General features: G+C 41.5%; 1 protein-coding gene across 3 annotated transcripts in view; it reads left to right on the top strand.

Moving 5' to 3' along the window:
• Positions 1-200: 200 nt before the first annotated feature.
• Positions 201-16322, top strand: part of SLC25A13 (solute carrier family 25 member 13) — a 139403-nt gene continuing 123281 nt past the window's right edge. The window contains exons 1-2 of one of the 3 annotated variants that reach the window (XM_073003208.2): positions 219-274; positions 6152-6166. In XM_073003208.2, coding sequence (XP_072859309.2) covers positions 263-274; positions 6152-6166 — 27 coding nt within the window. In that variant the 5' untranslated portion in view covers positions 219-262. Of the gene's footprint in view, positions 275-6151; positions 6167-16322 lie in introns of all 3 variants that reach the window. The other 2 variants (XM_073003209.2, XM_078378710.1) reach the window with 2 other exon arrangements.

The raw sequence follows: 16322 nt of genomic DNA, 5'->3' as shown, positions 1-16322 counted from the left end.
CAAACCCCCGCGCTCGCGCCACCCGCGAGGCCCGGCCGGAGGAGACACCCGGGCGCACCCGCCGCCTCCCGGGAAGAGGGGGTTTGGTGTCAGCCAATGAGCGGGCGCCGGCGGCTTTTGCTCGCGACTGGTTGGCGCGCCGGCGAGGAGGCCGCCGCTTGGGTTCGCCTCTCTAAGGAAAGGGAGGCGGAGGCGGAGGCGGAGGCGGAGGAGGCGGCGGACTCGGGGTGGGGGGTGGGCGCTCGGCTGCGCAAGGTAAAGCATGGCTGCCAAGGTAAGTCCCAGAACCCGGCGCGCCCGCAAAGAAGTGGAGCGCGTAGGCTGGCCAGCTGAGGCGCGCTCCTGGCGCGAGCCGGGCTGATTCCCCGGGCCCTTCGCCGGCTTTGGCCGCGAGAGTGAAAGAGGGGGCGCCCCCCCCACCCCGTCTGAATGGCTGCAAGCTCCTTCTGACCTCGGGCCTGTCCTTGGGGGAGCTTGTTTCTTCGTGTTGCTTCTGTTTTTTTTTGGGGGGGGGCTTCTCCCGCAGCATCCCCAAAGGGGGGAAGGGGAACAAGCCGTGCTGCTTTCAGTGCTAGGAAAAAGAAGTTGAAGGACAGTGAGGCGTCTTTTCTCGCATGCAGTGCTCTTCCCCTGTTCAAGGCAGTGCAATGTTTTTTTTGTAACAGTTCCTTCATTGTTAAACGGAGAGGCTGGTGCCTGTGTAGACCCCTTCATAACCACGATCAGAGCAGCCCCAGTGAATCACATCAAAGACCCATCTAGGCCAGGCTCTTATTTCCCACAGTGGCCTGCCAGATGCTTCCGAGAAACCCAGCAGCAGACCATGAAAGCAAAGGCTTCCCTGCCCCTTGTGCTTCTCCTCCTCCTCCTCCAACACCTGGAGCACGTGGGATAAGGTGCTTCTGAACAAGGAGGTTCTATGCAGTCATTAGAAGAAGCACCCGTGGCTCTGACCTGTATGGTTTTATTTGGACTACAGCTCCCACAATGCTTCAGCCAGCATAGTTACTGGCCATGATGGTTGCTTGATTCTGGAGTTTGTAAGCCCAGAAAAGGACCTTTTCCAGGTTCCGTTCTTGTTGCGCTGAAAGAAGTTGCTTCTAAACACATTTAAAGACACTGTACTTTCTGTTGCTGGTTTGTTTGGGCCTCACAGTACAAATGAGATCTAGCTGCATTGTCAAGGTACACATTGGCTCTTTCCAGAATGGCCATCAGTTTGGGGTGATTTACTGTCAGGTGAAGATGAGCCTAAGATTGCAGTTTTAGAACTTTTATAAAATGGATGGGGAGCCTGTGGCCTTCCAGATGCTGTTGTACACCAGCTCATATTACCCTCTAGCCAGCATGATCAGTAGTAAGAGACAGTGGGAGCTGGAGGCCAGCAGTATCTGGTTTCCAACCCTTGCTGTCTACTTCCAGTTTCTTTGGTTTGTTTTGGAATACTGTACGTGGCTCAGAAACAGGCTTTTTGAGGTACAGTATTAAGTCAAATCATGCACATTTATAGCAGCTATCTACGTAGTCCTGAAAAAGGAAACTAACAAAGCCATGATACATAGTTGTTTTATTTATGGCAGTTGTATATCACACAGCATAATACTTTGCATTCTCTTGTTAGAACAAATGTCTCTTTTTAAAATAGACTTTTCCAGTCTATTCCACTTCAAAGTGTTGAAATTGACACAAAGGTCACCTTTATGTAAGGACTTTGGTTTGAACAGAGGCAACCACCTGACTTGCTCTGACCATTTTCCAAATTCAAATAGTTAGTGGCTAAAGGCCGGTTGTCGATTAAAAAAAAGAAGGCGGCTAAACAGTGCTGAAGCAAACCTTCAGCCAAATTCTCATTATAAAGTGGTTAAAGACTATGGGTAGTTCACAAGAATATCTCAGGTTTCCAAAGGCCTCAGCTCTCATGGTAGAGCATATGCTTTGAATGCAAAAGGCCCCATATTCAACCCTTGGTCTCTCCAGTCTGGAAAGCCCCCTGGGTTTGTATCCTGAGTTGTTTTCTGGGACAGATCTTCAGGGTGACACTTAATCGGATCTTAACATCTTTGTATTAAGAGATTACCAGTTTGGACAAATTTGTTAGCAAATGTTAAAAATAATACAGTTGTGCCTCGCTTTACGATTGCCCCGCATTATGACAAAACTGCATTATGACGAAAACGCATTACAACGATCATTTTGCAGTCGCAATTGCGATCGCAAAACGATGGTCTAGATGTTTTTTTTTTCGCTTTGCGATGATTGGTTCCCTGCTTTGGGAACCAATTCTTCTCAAAAATGACGTTTTTTAAACAGCTGATTGGTGGTTTTAAAATGGCCGCCAGGTAAACAAAATGGCTCCCCGCTGTTTTCTGGGACAGATTCCTCGCAAGATAGGCAGCGAAAATGGCTGCCCTATGGAGGATCTTCGCTGGATGGTGAGTTTTGACTCCATTGGAATGCATTGAAAGGGTTTAAATGCGTTTCAATTAGTTTTTTTTTTTTTGCATTATGATGTTTTCGCTTAATGGCGATTTTCCTGGAACGGATTATTGTCGTTAAGTGAGGCAGCATTCATTGGAGGATGCCAATGTAGGGGAACCTATGTTCCTTTAGATATTATTGGATTCTACTTTCCATTGGCTCCTGAGCAATGATGGAATTAATTGTTCATCAATATCCAGTAGCCATAGATTTTGTAGTCTTCTTTCACAATATTTCTCTGAAAAAGTGTCCCATTAAACTAAAAGGAGTTAATTCTGATAAGCAGACATATGGAGATAGAAACGTACAGAAATCCCTCAATCTCTTCTCCCTTCCATTGTGTCCCTGTTTTGAGCAAAGTTTCTTTAATCCACTGGAAACTTCTATCAGTGGAATAATGAAGAATTTTTGGCTATTTCATGTTTGCCCTCTAATCTGTTCAGCACTGGTTAGGCCTCATCTAGAGGACTGTGTCCAGCTCTGGGCACTGCACTTTAAGAAGGATGCTGATAAACTGGAATAAGTTCAGAGGAGGGAAACCAAGCCCTGTAAGGAAAGACTGAAAGAACTGTGCATGTTTAGCCTTAAGAAAAGAAGACTGAGGGGGATATGATAGCACTTTTTAAATACCTGAAAGGACATTGAAAATGGGCTCAAGTTACAGGGAGCCAGATGTAGGCTGGATATGAGGAATTTCATCTACATCAGTTATGATTTTATGATCTTTGCAGGCACGTGTATCTGCTCCCAAGGGTCAGTGGACCCTTTGGATGAGTGCAGCATATGATAAGGGAGCAGGGGCAGTGTGTGTGTACGATTCCAGAGAATACCTTCCTTCCTTATTCTGCTGCCCTAGAACTAGAAGTGTCCAAGGTGTCTTTCCATTCTTTGAAAAAGATAACATGGCTGCTTTGAGCACTCTGCTGGTTTGCCATCTTTTAGGGATTTTTAATTCTTGGAAAAATTGCAGGAATTAAAAATGTTGTGGTAGAAACTTCTGTGTGGGCTTTAGTATACTGATATGCCTTTATTTAATCTATCATGGAATGATCTTGCTTGAAAGTAGATTGGATTAATGTGTAATCAGAAGACATGACTGGCTGCAGCTTCTTATCATTTGCCTAACAACGGGATGTCGGGGTTGTCACACTAATAATGAGCTTTCATAAAGACCTTTCATAAATTGTGATCCTTCCCTTAACATCAGTACTGGTCAAAACTGCAATCTGAAATTTAGTTACTAAGAAGCAAGACTCACTAAACATAGTGGAGTTTGCTTCTCAGTAAACAAGTACAAGTACAGTACTCAGTGCACTTTCTCTGAACATGGAGGTTCCATTTAAGTATTGTGGCTACTAGTGATTGATAGATGGATTCTCCATGGAGTTTTCCCTTTACATAGACATTTAACCCACTGATCGCCTACACCCAGGTCCTCTGGCAGATAATTCTACCAGTTACATATATATTTTGTAACATTGTACCTCCTTTTTTATTCCTATAGTTCCTAAGTTTCTTTTTCTTTTTGTTACTATAACTTCCCAAATCCTCAGCCAGCAGTTTTCCTTACCCTGATCTGAATTATGTTGGGAGAAGCCAGTGAACATATTTAATTTACACTCTATACAGTTATGGATTCTGAGGTTGGGAGTTCAATTCCTCACTGTGCCTAAGAGAAAAGCCAGGCTGTATAGCCTTGGGCAAGCTGTAAAAATCCCAAGAAGCACATGATAAGCCACTTCTGAATGCCACCTAGAAAATACCAAAAAGTCAGAATTAACTAGACAACACACTGTTGTTGTTGTATGTAAAGCTCAAATAACTATATCAAAGATTGCTGCCTGCTAGATGTAGAAACATCAAGGGACGTGGTGGCGCTGTGGGCTAAACCGCAGAAGCCTGTGTTGCAAGGTCAGAAGACCAAGCAGTCGTAAGATCGAATCCATGCGACGGAGTGAGCGCCCGTCGCTTGTCCCAGCTCCCGCCAACCTAGCGGTTCGAAAGCATGCAAATGCAAGTAGATAAATAGGGACCACCTCAGTGGGAAGGTAACAGCATTCTGTGTCTAAGTTGCACTGGCCATATGACCACAGAAGATTGTCTTTGGACAAAACGCTGTCTCTATGGCTTGGAAACGGGGATGAGCACCGCCCCCTAGAGTCGAACACGACTGGACAAAAACTTGTCAAGGGGAACCTTTACCTAGATGTAGAAACAGATGTAGTGTTTCCAAGCGTTTCATTCCTAGATTCTCCTATGTTACTGCTGAGATCCGTGTGAGGTACCAGCACTGCAGTGAGAAATTTTTATGCATGTTGGAGTGACATTGTAGTGTGTTCTGTCTAATGGCAGCAAATCTGAAGTTTATTGTAGGGACTTGGAAACTCTGTCCATTTGGATGTTGTTGACAGGTTGTAAGTCTCATCATACTCTGTGCTGGCTAGAGCTGATGGAGGTTGCAGTCCATAACGTCTGGAGGGTCACAGAGTTCTTATTATTGGTTCATAGGAACAAATAAAAAGTCACATTTTGCCACTTGAATCTTTTGATTGATTTTTTTATTAAAAAACTGGCAATCCCAACTTTCTTAACAACAGCTATGAATACTGTGAAATGGTCTTAAATACAATGACTATGAAGAATTTGGAATCTTTGTCTCCTGTTACCAGAAGTTTATGGCATTTTCATCTCTCAAATAAGTTCCATTTCCATCTTGATAGCACTTCTGGCATTAACTCAAACCTGGTGTATGGGTTTGGAACAGTCCTGGAAGGGGTAATCCAAAAATGTAATTTCCCTAAACAAACCTGTTGCTAAAAAGATACAGGGTTAGAGTAAAATCACTGTTACAACCACAAAACTTTGTGGACAATGGTGGCTTTCAACCCAGTATGTATTGGAAGGGACAGGGCATATGTCACTTTAGAACTTTTTCTTGCTAGTACTGTATATTTTCCTTTTCTATTGCATAGGTCAGAAACCTTTGAGTGAAAGCTGAGCTTCTCTGTATTCTTGGAAGCACATTCTGCCCTCTAAAATACAAACTGGCTTGTACAGTGGTGCATCGCTAGGCAGTTACCCGCATGACAGTTTTTTCGTTAGACATTGACTTTTTGCGATTGCTATAGCGATTCGCAAAACAGTGATTCCTATGGGGGAATTTCACTGGACAATGTTTGGTCTCTGCTTCGCAAACCAATTTTCACTAGATGACAATTTGCTTTTCGCTAGACAATGATTTCGCTAAACAGCAATTTCAGTGGAACGGATTATCATTGTTTAGCGAGGCACCACTGTATTTTGTAGGTGACCTTGTTTACACTATTTTATTCATTTCTGTACAATTAACTATACAGAGATGTGGGTTATTTCTTAGTGTGCGATTATTAAATATTTAGTGTTAGGAATGTAGGCGGGTCTTTCCTTGTGAAAGTGAAAAGTTGAATCAAGAAATATTTTTTTCAGAATGTTAACAAAAAGAGAGGTCATAACGCCTACAGACTGAAGTTTTAGTACAAAAACCAAAATCTTCAAAGCTCTGCTCCAGATGTACCACTACATGGGCAATAATCTGTGTTGACTGAAGTTTTAATATGTTTGCAGGTTCAACTTGTTTTATGTAAAGATCATTCTCTGATTTATTAGAATAATATTTGTATCTTTTTCACTTCAGCCAAACAATGGATTGGTGAGTCAGTGATATTGTTTTCTGTATTTGCCCAAGCTTTTCCACGCCTCTGTCAGCATACTGCATGACTGGTTTTTAAAGTTAACACCTTCATTTATTTTTGTATATCCTTGAGCTCATGTACCCCCTTCCTTCCAATTGTATTTTCGTTATGTGCTGCGTTTAAATTGTCTCATATTGCTTGCCTCTTCGCTCACAGAGCCCTCCACTCTGCTCTGTAGCCTGTTTGGATGCGAACAGGAGTTAACAAGCATTTCATAGCTAAAGCCCATTTTGCTCAATATCTGCTCTGGACCAACCAGAGAGGAAAGAAGAAAGGAAAAGAGGTGAAATTGTGAGCTGGACAAGTCTGTGTAAGCCATCTTAGTCCAGGCTTCCCCAACCTGATGCCCTCCAAGGAGATTGCATCTCCCATCCTTGCTAGCCAATGGTTATGCTGGTTGTAGACTCATGGGAGTTTGTATTCCAACGGATTAAAGGGTACCAGCCTGAGTAAGGATAATCAAACCTGGCCTACTGCCTGGTGCAGTTAATCCTGAGTCTAGAGTATCCCTGAAAAACATGTTGTCAAGCCTGTGCTTGAAAACCTCAAGCAAGAATTAGCCCACCACCCCTCTAGCCAATTGATTCCATTGTAGCACTGCTGTTGTCCTCAAAACATTAAGAAAACTACTTACATAGTTTATGTAATATAATCCTACTAAATTTGCCCCAGTCCATGAGGTAGCATACCCTGGAAGAGACCTTATGTGGGTGGTTGGCACCTTGAACAGGTGTCTCTTAAATCTACTTAAAAGTTCTCATTGGGACTATCTTTAAGATATATTAAACAATAGTGAAGAAGAGCTATCCAGTCTTGATTGGTAATACTGTTGCGTATATGCTGGCCAAGATCCCGTTGGGACCTTGGGTTCGATGAAAGAAACCTGGAGGAACTTCTGTCACTGCAAGGGTGAAAGAGTAGATTCTCCCCTCCCAACAGAGATGCTTTCCCTCCTCACAATGGGATGTTCCCCTCCCTAACCCTTCGCTTCCATCCCTCTGCATTACTCAAAACTCTGCTGTACCCCAGCCCACTCCTCCAAAGCCAACACCTAGGGTTACGTGGGAAGAGGAGATCAGCCACCTCTGTAGTTTTTCTATAAGCTTCTTATGCCAGGGAGTAGAATCCTGGCCTTAAATTGCAAGGTAGTTGAAGAAAAAGTGATTGGTGTTGAAATAGAACTAGGTAGAACATGTCATGTTAGGGGCTACACTGATACAGCAGGACAGATTTTTGAGAGAAGGAGACACTCTTCATTTTTGAGTAATGGTGACTGTTTTATCATATATTAGGATAAGAGAAAATGTAGAACAGCTTACATACTGGCTGTTCAAATAAGCTTCCTTTTTATTTCAACAGTGAGTTTCTGGTTTAGGTCGTATTAATGAAACATATGTTGTGTTATATAAAGATAGAAAGCACCACTGATTTCAGAGGTATGTGTTTTAGGCCAAGCATTAAGTAGCTGAAGGTGCAAGCCACGTCATGGAACAGAAAGACTTTTTATGCAAACGTATGAATTCCAGAAGAGTCGTTCTCTGGTCAGTCTAGTTGCTGGTCAAGTCAACAAGGTTAAAGTAGTAGAAAGTGCTGGTAAAATGGATCATGCTCTCCAAACTATTCAAAGCTTCATATGGTATTTTCATTTTTTTGCTTATTGACAACAAATGTATCTTTTAGAATTGCCTTTCTGTGCACTTTTAACTTGAGCAAACATGGAATTAGATATGAAAGAACAAAACAAAATATCGTAAAGCTGCCTAGTAATGTCCTCAGATATTTCATTAAGCCAGTTTAGCATCATTCAGGTATGTTGCATTACAACTCCCATTATACACAATCAGTAAGGCATAATGTGCTGTGTGGGGATGACAGGAGTCATGTTCCATGGCGTGTGGAGGGCACCACACTGGGAAAGGTTGATGTCTTCCATATACATTACGTCTTTGTTTTATAGCATGTTCTGTCATTTTATATGTCTGGCTGTTTCTTAATTTTTATGGTGTAGTTTGAATATTTGTAACATGAGCTGGACAAAAGAGGCTGTTACAGTGGAAGAAGGGTAAGCAAATCTCTGTGGTTTAATACACATTGGCCTGGTCCTAATCCACAGCCCTGTGAATGAAGCTGTGGGTTACGTGTTTGCAGCTATCCTTGTGGAACTTCTTGTGGGACAGAAAGATTAAACTTTGAACAGATGCCCCATTTTGCATCCTGATTACCTTGTTACTTTGTGAACGCTAGTTACCTCAGTTTGGGCCGCCAAGTACAGTAATATCTAAATTAGCAGATCTAAATGCAGACTGTTTAAGAATTGATTTGTGCATTTGACTTTCATTGTGTTTGACTGCACAGTGTTCTTTGAATGTTCTCAAAAGCCTTGTGAAAACAGCAGCACAAAGAACTGCTTCTTAATACAGTAGAAAAGATTTTGGTTTGAGAAACTGTAATATCTACATTTATGTCTATATGTAGAAAGTCTTAACAATATTCAACCTTTCTGGTTGAGGTTTTGAACAGGATTTGCAAGTTTGCAATTGTTATGTGCAAAACAAGGAATTAATAGGGCCACTTCAAAGGTGGCAGGAATTCTGGGCAGTACTGGCTCTTAGTGATGCAACAGTGTAGTGCACATATTAGTTAGATACATTTGTTGTCTTAGATGAGTAAGGTGACATCTTCAATACTGTGTCGATTTCTAAGTGTCATAGAGGAAGACAGATGCAGTCAAACAGGCATAGCAAGAAGAGAGCAGTGAAGAAGATGCAGGTCTGTCAGTCATGTTTTTCAAAGAGGCTCTGGTGGATGGAGGGCAGCACCCAAATGCTCCAGCATCATCTGGGTGCTAGTGGTGGCGCTAGCACACGACACCTTGCCCCAAGCAGCAGGAGAGCTTGTGTGAGCCCTCAGAATGTTTGAACTTGATATCTTTAGGTAAAGGAGATGATTAAAGGGAGAAACATGATAGCTGTCTTTAAATGTCTCAGGAGTCTGGTAGTAGAATGTACATGAGATTGGTTATTTGTTGCCCCAGAAGACAGGGCTAAAACCAGTTGATTAATACTTCAGGAAAACATATTTTGGTTAAAACATTAGGAGGCCAGTGTGGTATAGTGCATAAAGTGATAAGCTAGGACACGAGACATGGATGCAGATCTTTTCTCAGCCATGGAACTCACTATGAGGGACACTGGTGAAACCATTCCTTAGATATTTCACATATACCTTAAAACGCCTGTTACGGTCATTAGTAATTAGACTTTATGTCACATAACATTAGAAAGTTAGTTTTGCTTGGGAACTGACAGATCTTCACTGAGGTTAGATGTGCTGTTATTCATGAATTCTGGTTACGTAATTTAGGCCAGAATGTTGAGTCAAACGGCATAAACCTCACTGAACTCCCACTAGTTAAGAAGTCAATACTTGTATTTATTTTTACGTAACAGCCACATAATTTGGTGTCTTGTAAAAAAAAATACAAGTGTTGACTTTTGAATAACAGCAATTTTCTGCTGCAATTTATGTGGATTAGCTTAGTTTTTGTGATACATTGATTTTAGATCTGGTTCTAATCTATGTTTTTCAATTGTGAATGGCTTTGCTTTTTTAAAAGAAGCATCTTTAGTTAATAAGTAAATATGCAACAAGGGTTGACTTAGAAGAGTGGGTTTTAGGATCTACATAATTTCTTTTTTCTAGAATTTGAGATTCACAAACCAGAATATGTTGCAAAGGACATATATTTTCAACTAAAGTATTCTGAGCTGCCCCCTCTTTTTTTTAAAGTACCAAGCTATAAAACTCACAACCCCTCCAAATGGCTAAATTTCTCATACCTGTGAAAAATGCAGGATAGCCAACTGGTTGCCCCATTATCTCAAAGCCCTCTGTTATAAACATTGTGCTTCTTGGCTTCCAGTGTAGCTTGTCTTGTATTTCTTGGCAGAATCGTGAATTAAATGTGCTGTACTATACTATTTACTACACATATAGGAATAGTATGTAAGACTTATGCAAATCCTAATAGATGTGGTTTCAAGTTTGTTGTCTCTAACTAAGGGCCAAGTTGGGTGGGTAAGGATGTGGAAATAACAGTTTACATATCATTTCCATGAAAATGGTGGATGCCAGTTGGTAAACCACTGTAAAATGAAGCACGTTATATTTGAAAATGATCCCCAGATGTGTGAAGCTTTGTGTGTGTGTGTTATGTTATGCCCTCTAGACCTTTTTGGACTGCAGTTCTAGTACTTGAGCATTTGCTGTTATGGCTAGGACTGAAGGGGGCTGTAAGATATTCTTGGCCCTTTAAGAATATATGGAGGGTCACCAGTTGAGAATTAATTGCCCTTTTGTTCCTTCATTGGAAAGATTCTTAAATGAGAGCACTACTGTCTTATGCTGTGGCATGCCTTGAGCTGTAAAGCATTGAAAAGTTTGCCTTGCCCCCATCTCATGGAGAAGCATGCTAATATAATTGCATAACAGCTGGAGGATTGATTTATTTATTTAATTTATATGCTGCCCACACTACCCAAAGGTCTCTGGGTGGCTTACAACAACTTGATTTCAATAAAAAGATAAAAACACTTAAAATGCAATTAAAATACAGTTGATATTATTTCAATTAAAAACCTTCTGGAATAGGAAGGTTTTGACCTGGCGCCGAAAAGTCATCAACGTCGGCGCCAGATGAATTTCCCTCGGGATGGCATTCCATAGTCTGGGGGCAGCTGCCAAAAAGGCCCTTCGTCTACAAGCCATCCCTCTTACCTCCTTGAGGGATGGCACTTTCAAAAGGGCCCCCTGGCTAGATCTTAACTGTTGGGTAGGTTCATATGGAAGGAGGCGATCCTTCAGGTATCCAGGGCCCAAGCCGTTTAAGGCCTTGTATGTCAAAACAAACACTTTGAATTGGGCCTGGCAGTGACTGGTAACCAATGTAATTTGAACAGAATCAGTTTGATGTGTTCCCTAGTGGCCTCACCATTCACCAGCCCTACAACTCGATTCTGGACCAGTTGCAGTCACCGGACCGTCTTCAAAGGCAGCCCCATGTAGAGCGCATTGCAGTAATCTATGCAAGATGTTACCAGTGCATGTTTAACTGTCATGAGACTCTGCTCATCCAGGTAGGGCCGTATCTGTTATAATTTCTGTAGCTTAAAGAAGGCACTCCTGGCCACTGAGTCCACCTGGGCTTCCAGGCCAAAGAAAGAAGAGGAGAGAGAACTGCTGGGAGACTATCAAGGAATATCCAGGTTTGCCTGAAACATTCTGTGCTGTATTATTACTCAAGTTTGGAAGGGAAAAGTGAGAGTGGGGAGAGGAGAGGAGAAGCCCTATATAGGCAGTGAGAATGGTTTTAACCAGAAAGGGATATAAATCCCTTGGTCTGTTTCCGACAACTGCCAGTTCCCCTTTAAAACAGCGGAGACAAACAAAAATCGCTCAATTCTTCTCTGAGAGGAAGAATGTAATGGTGAAGGAAAACAGAGAGTCATACCCCACCAGCTCCCGCTTAGACTGGTCCTTGGACCTCAATGATAATTTGAACGGGTACAAAAAGGAATATGGCTCTATTAATTTGACCACTCAACTGTCCCCCTTCGCTTGTCCCAGCTCCTGCCAACCTAGCAGTTCGAAAGCATGTAAATGCAAGTAGATAAATAGGTACCACCTCGGTGGGAAGGTAATGGCGTTCCATGTCTAGTCGTGCTGGCCACGTGACCACGGAAACTGTCTATGGACAAACGCTAGCTCTATGGCATGGAAATGGGAATGAACACCGTGCCCTAGAGTCGGACACGACTGGACTAAATGTCAAGGGGAACTTTTACCTTACAGCTTTTCCCACTCTTTTGTTGACTATGAGGGCTACTCCATTTCTTCTACGGGATTCTTGCTCACAATAGTAGATATGATAATCGTATGAATTGAATTCGCCCATTCCTGTTCATTTTAGTTTACTGACGCCCAGGATGTCAATGTTTATTCTTGCCATCTCCTGTTTGACCACATCCAGCTTACCAGGGTTCATAGATCTTACATTCCAGATTCCTATGCAGTATTTTTCTTTGCAGCATTGGACTTTTCTTTCACTTCCAGGCATGTCCACAGCTGAGCGTCCTTTCGGCTTTGGCCCAACCACTTCATTAGCTCTGGAGCTACTTGTCTTTTTCCTCCGCTTTTCCTCAGTAGCATGTTGGATGCCTTCGGACCTGAGGGTCTCATCTTCCAATGTCATATCCTTTAGCCTTTTGTTTCTGTCTATAATAGTACCCATATATAAAAAAAGGAGCTAAAATGATCCTACCAATTACCGGCCAATCAGCTTATTAAGTGTAATAAGCAAGCTCTACACCAGACATCTCTGTAATAAGTTAATTGATTGGATCCAGGATGAAAACATCATGGCAGTAGAGCAAGCAGGATTTAGTCAAGGGCGATCCACTCTAGATAATTGTTTTGTTCTAGCCTACCTGATCGATAAATATGTTAAGAAGAAAAAGGGCATGCTATATGCAGCATCTATTGACCTCAAGGCTGCATTTGACTCTATACCTTGTGCATGGTTGTAGGAAAAACTATCTTCCACAACTATAGATAAAAGACTTCTCTTTCTAATTAAATGTCTCTATAATAATACCAGGCTAAGAGTACACTGTTCCAGCAGTGGGCATCTTACAGATTCTGTGCTATTTACAAAAGGAATCAAGCAAAGCTTTATCTTAGTTCCAATTTTATTCAACTTATTGTGAATGATATTGTTGAGCATTTGTCATCTCTGGCATTCCACACCCCTAGATTAGCAACTAAATCGATCTCAATCCTACAATAGGCAGACGATGCAGTATTGCTATCCCAATCTAAAGTTGAGAAGACAACTAAGGGCATTCTCAAACTATTGCCAGAAGGAACACATAGAGGTGAATTATAGTAAGACCAAAGTAATGGTATTCACCAGAAGCTTTAGACTCTGCAAATGGTCCTTGGATGGACAACCAATCAAACAGGTTAGAGCCTTTAAATATCTAGGTGTAGTTTTTCAGACATCAGGAGCATGGACAACTCAATAAGAATATGTTGTAGAAAAAGCTTCACGCACTATAAAAATTCTGAGACAGTTTTCCTACACTAATGGCCATAATTTTATACCAGCAATGTTGGAAGTCTACAGAGCTAAGCTGTTAGTGCAAATGCTGTATGGGAGCCCAATTTTGGCTAATACAGGCTTAACATCAATAGAGATTGTTCAATCTAAGTTTTTTAGATAAATATTTGCTCTACCCAACTGTGTGCCAAATGCCTCTTTGAGGCTGGAAAGCAGCCTTTCCTCAGTATACACACAGGCCTGGATCAGGATATTTAACTTTTGGTTAAGACTGAACCTTGTTCCTTCCAGTCTGCTCTCCTTTGTTGTGGAGGATCCTCATGAGAGTAAATGGACGAAAGATGTAAAGTCCAAAATACATACTATAGGGCTGTCACCTGATTTCCTATTAACTATTGGGTACAGCAAAGCAAGAAGCCTATCAGAACAGCGTTGATTTGATATTGAACACCAAAATAATTTGTCTGTTACTACTAAATTGTGTCCCTGGTATAAATACTCTGTGATAAGCCATCCAAAAATAACGGCACAATATTTGTATATGTTGACAAACCCCAAATACAGATGGGCCTTTTCACGTGCAAGACTTAACGCTATAACTTCAGCACTACTTGAGGGTCGTATTAAAGAAACCCCACTACAAAACCGCATGTGTCCTTGCAGTGACAATGTTGAAATGCTTACCCATGTTTGATTGTTCTGTTCTTTCTACAGAGAAGTGTGCAAAGAGTTAATTTGCCCTTTGTTAATCAAGAAGCCGGGACGTTTATCTGAATTTTATGTATCCTTTCTTCTCGCAGACCAAGATAAGTAAGGGTACTGATAGCCTAATGTATAGTAGTAGCAATTAACATTAGGTCAATTATGGTTCTAAAGGAGTAATCCTATATAGTTTTATCTGACCAATTTTGGTAGGTATAGCTGTCTGATGCATATGTACTCATCTGTTATTCTGACCCAGATGCGTTGATTCTGTATCTTTGTAGATTTTATACTTACTTTGCTATGGCATAGGGCTAATGCAAATAAACGCTGATTGATAATTTCCCACATTTTGTCCTGTGGGAACAGCTTTAATACTTCCACACTAATGAGCTGAAAACTGAACTTCTAAAGGTCCTTATAAAACTTTTAAAAATGGAAACTGATGAAAGCAATTCTTACATCGCTCACACCTTATTTAATATCATATTGGGTTGCATTTTTCTACCCATTTTTGAAGTTCTCCAGATATTGTATAGTTCATGGGCAGTTTTGCATTATTCTGGTAGTAACAAACATACAAATAGCATGAGTAAAATTTGCAGCTTTGTAAGTGGCAATGTAGAATAAAGCACAGAGCTTATCTTATCTTAGAAAAACTTTCACTTAAGGGCCTCTGGAGATGTTGGACTACAACTCCTACCATCCTGTGCCAGCATAGTTGTCTGGAAGTCATTGTGTCAGGGAAGCCTCCATTGGTCAGCTGTTGGACAAGTTATGTTTTGATTATACTTCTGGGAATTTTCCAGACTCTAAATGTACTTGGCTTTAAGTTTGAATTTCAGGGTGCAGGAAGTGAGATTTTACTTTTTAGAACTGAAGTTTGGAATAGGGAAACAGTGAATACCTAAATGATGGGTGAGACAGAATGCATTTAAAAAAATCTATAGACAATTTCACTGCATGTTTATGCTTAATTTGTGTCTCACGGTTTAAGGAGGTATGTGATAGTTGTGTTTATGACAAGATGGATGCATTCTGCTACATTTTACATATAAAAATATACAAAAACCACCTGCTGCTTCTGTGAGTTCTCAGTGTTGCCTTCTTCAGTGCACAATCAACACCTGTTTATGAGTAGTACCAGGCAGTTTGCTTCTTATAGCTGAACGTTTGAATGACTGTTATAACAAAAATGCTTTTAGTTTGGTTGAGCATTAATGCTATTGAAAAAACAGAACAAAAAAAACCTCTGCTCCAATTTAATATTATCAAAAATCTTAGAGGAATGACTTCTATAAAATTATGTCATGTTGGTCAGTTTTGAAAGAGACAGGCTATGGTGCTGAGCAGTGTGGTGCTCTGCCCACTTTCAGGGAGTGAGTAAATAGTCATAGATCAGATTATCTGATGAGGCTTGTCTTCCTTGGGATTGCCCTGCAGGTCAGTTAAGTTTTGCAGTCCTATTAATATTTACCTTGATGCTCAGTCCATCTGACATTAATGGAAAGCACTTCTATATACTGTACAGTATTTGAATGCAGCCTTGAGGTTTTCCTGCTGGCTCATTGGGTGCTTCAGCTGGTCTCCCCTGAAGCATGAGTGGGCAATATATGGCCCTCCATGTGTAGTTCCAGTGATCTCTTAGCATTTGCTACGTTAGGAAGGATTACTACAAGATGGTAGTCTTCAGTCTCTCTTCCCCCCCATCAGTTGAAGGTAGGGATGCAGAACAGTGAACATCTGTTTGGCTACAGTGTTTGAAGATGAGGTATTTATCATGTAGTTGCTCCATCTCATTCATATGCAGTGGTGCCTTGCTTAACGATGATAATCCGTTCCAGGAAAATCGCCGTTAAGTGAAAACATTGTAAAACGAAATTAAAATCCCAATTGAAACGCATTGAAACCCATCCAATGCGTTCCAATGGGGTAAAAACTCACTGTCCAGCGAAGATCCTCCATATGGTGGCCATTTTTGCTACCTGTATAGCGAGGAATCTTTCCCTAGACACAGCGGGGAGCAATTTTAAGCACCCGGTGGCCATTTTGAAAACCCAATGATCAGCTGTTTTTGATTGTCGTAAAGCAAAAATCGGTTCCTGAAGCAGGGAACCGATCATCGCTAAGCGAAATCACCCCATTTAGACCATTGTTTTGCGATCGCAATCGCAATCGCAAAAAGATAGTTGTAAAGCAGATTTGTCGTAATGCGGGGCAATCGTTAAGCAGGGAACCACTGTAATTTCAACAGGGTAGGAGGAGCCAATTGTTGCTATCTCTGACTTACAGGG

Source organism: Pogona vitticeps, chromosome 6 (genome assembly GCF_051106095.1).
Source record: "Pogona vitticeps strain Pit_001003342236 chromosome 6, PviZW2.1, whole genome shotgun sequence".
Lineage (NCBI taxonomy): Eukaryota > Metazoa > Chordata > Lepidosauria > Squamata > Agamidae > Pogona > Pogona vitticeps.
Note: the sequence above shows the minus strand (reverse complement) of the source record. Positions and strands in the feature narration are given on the sequence as shown.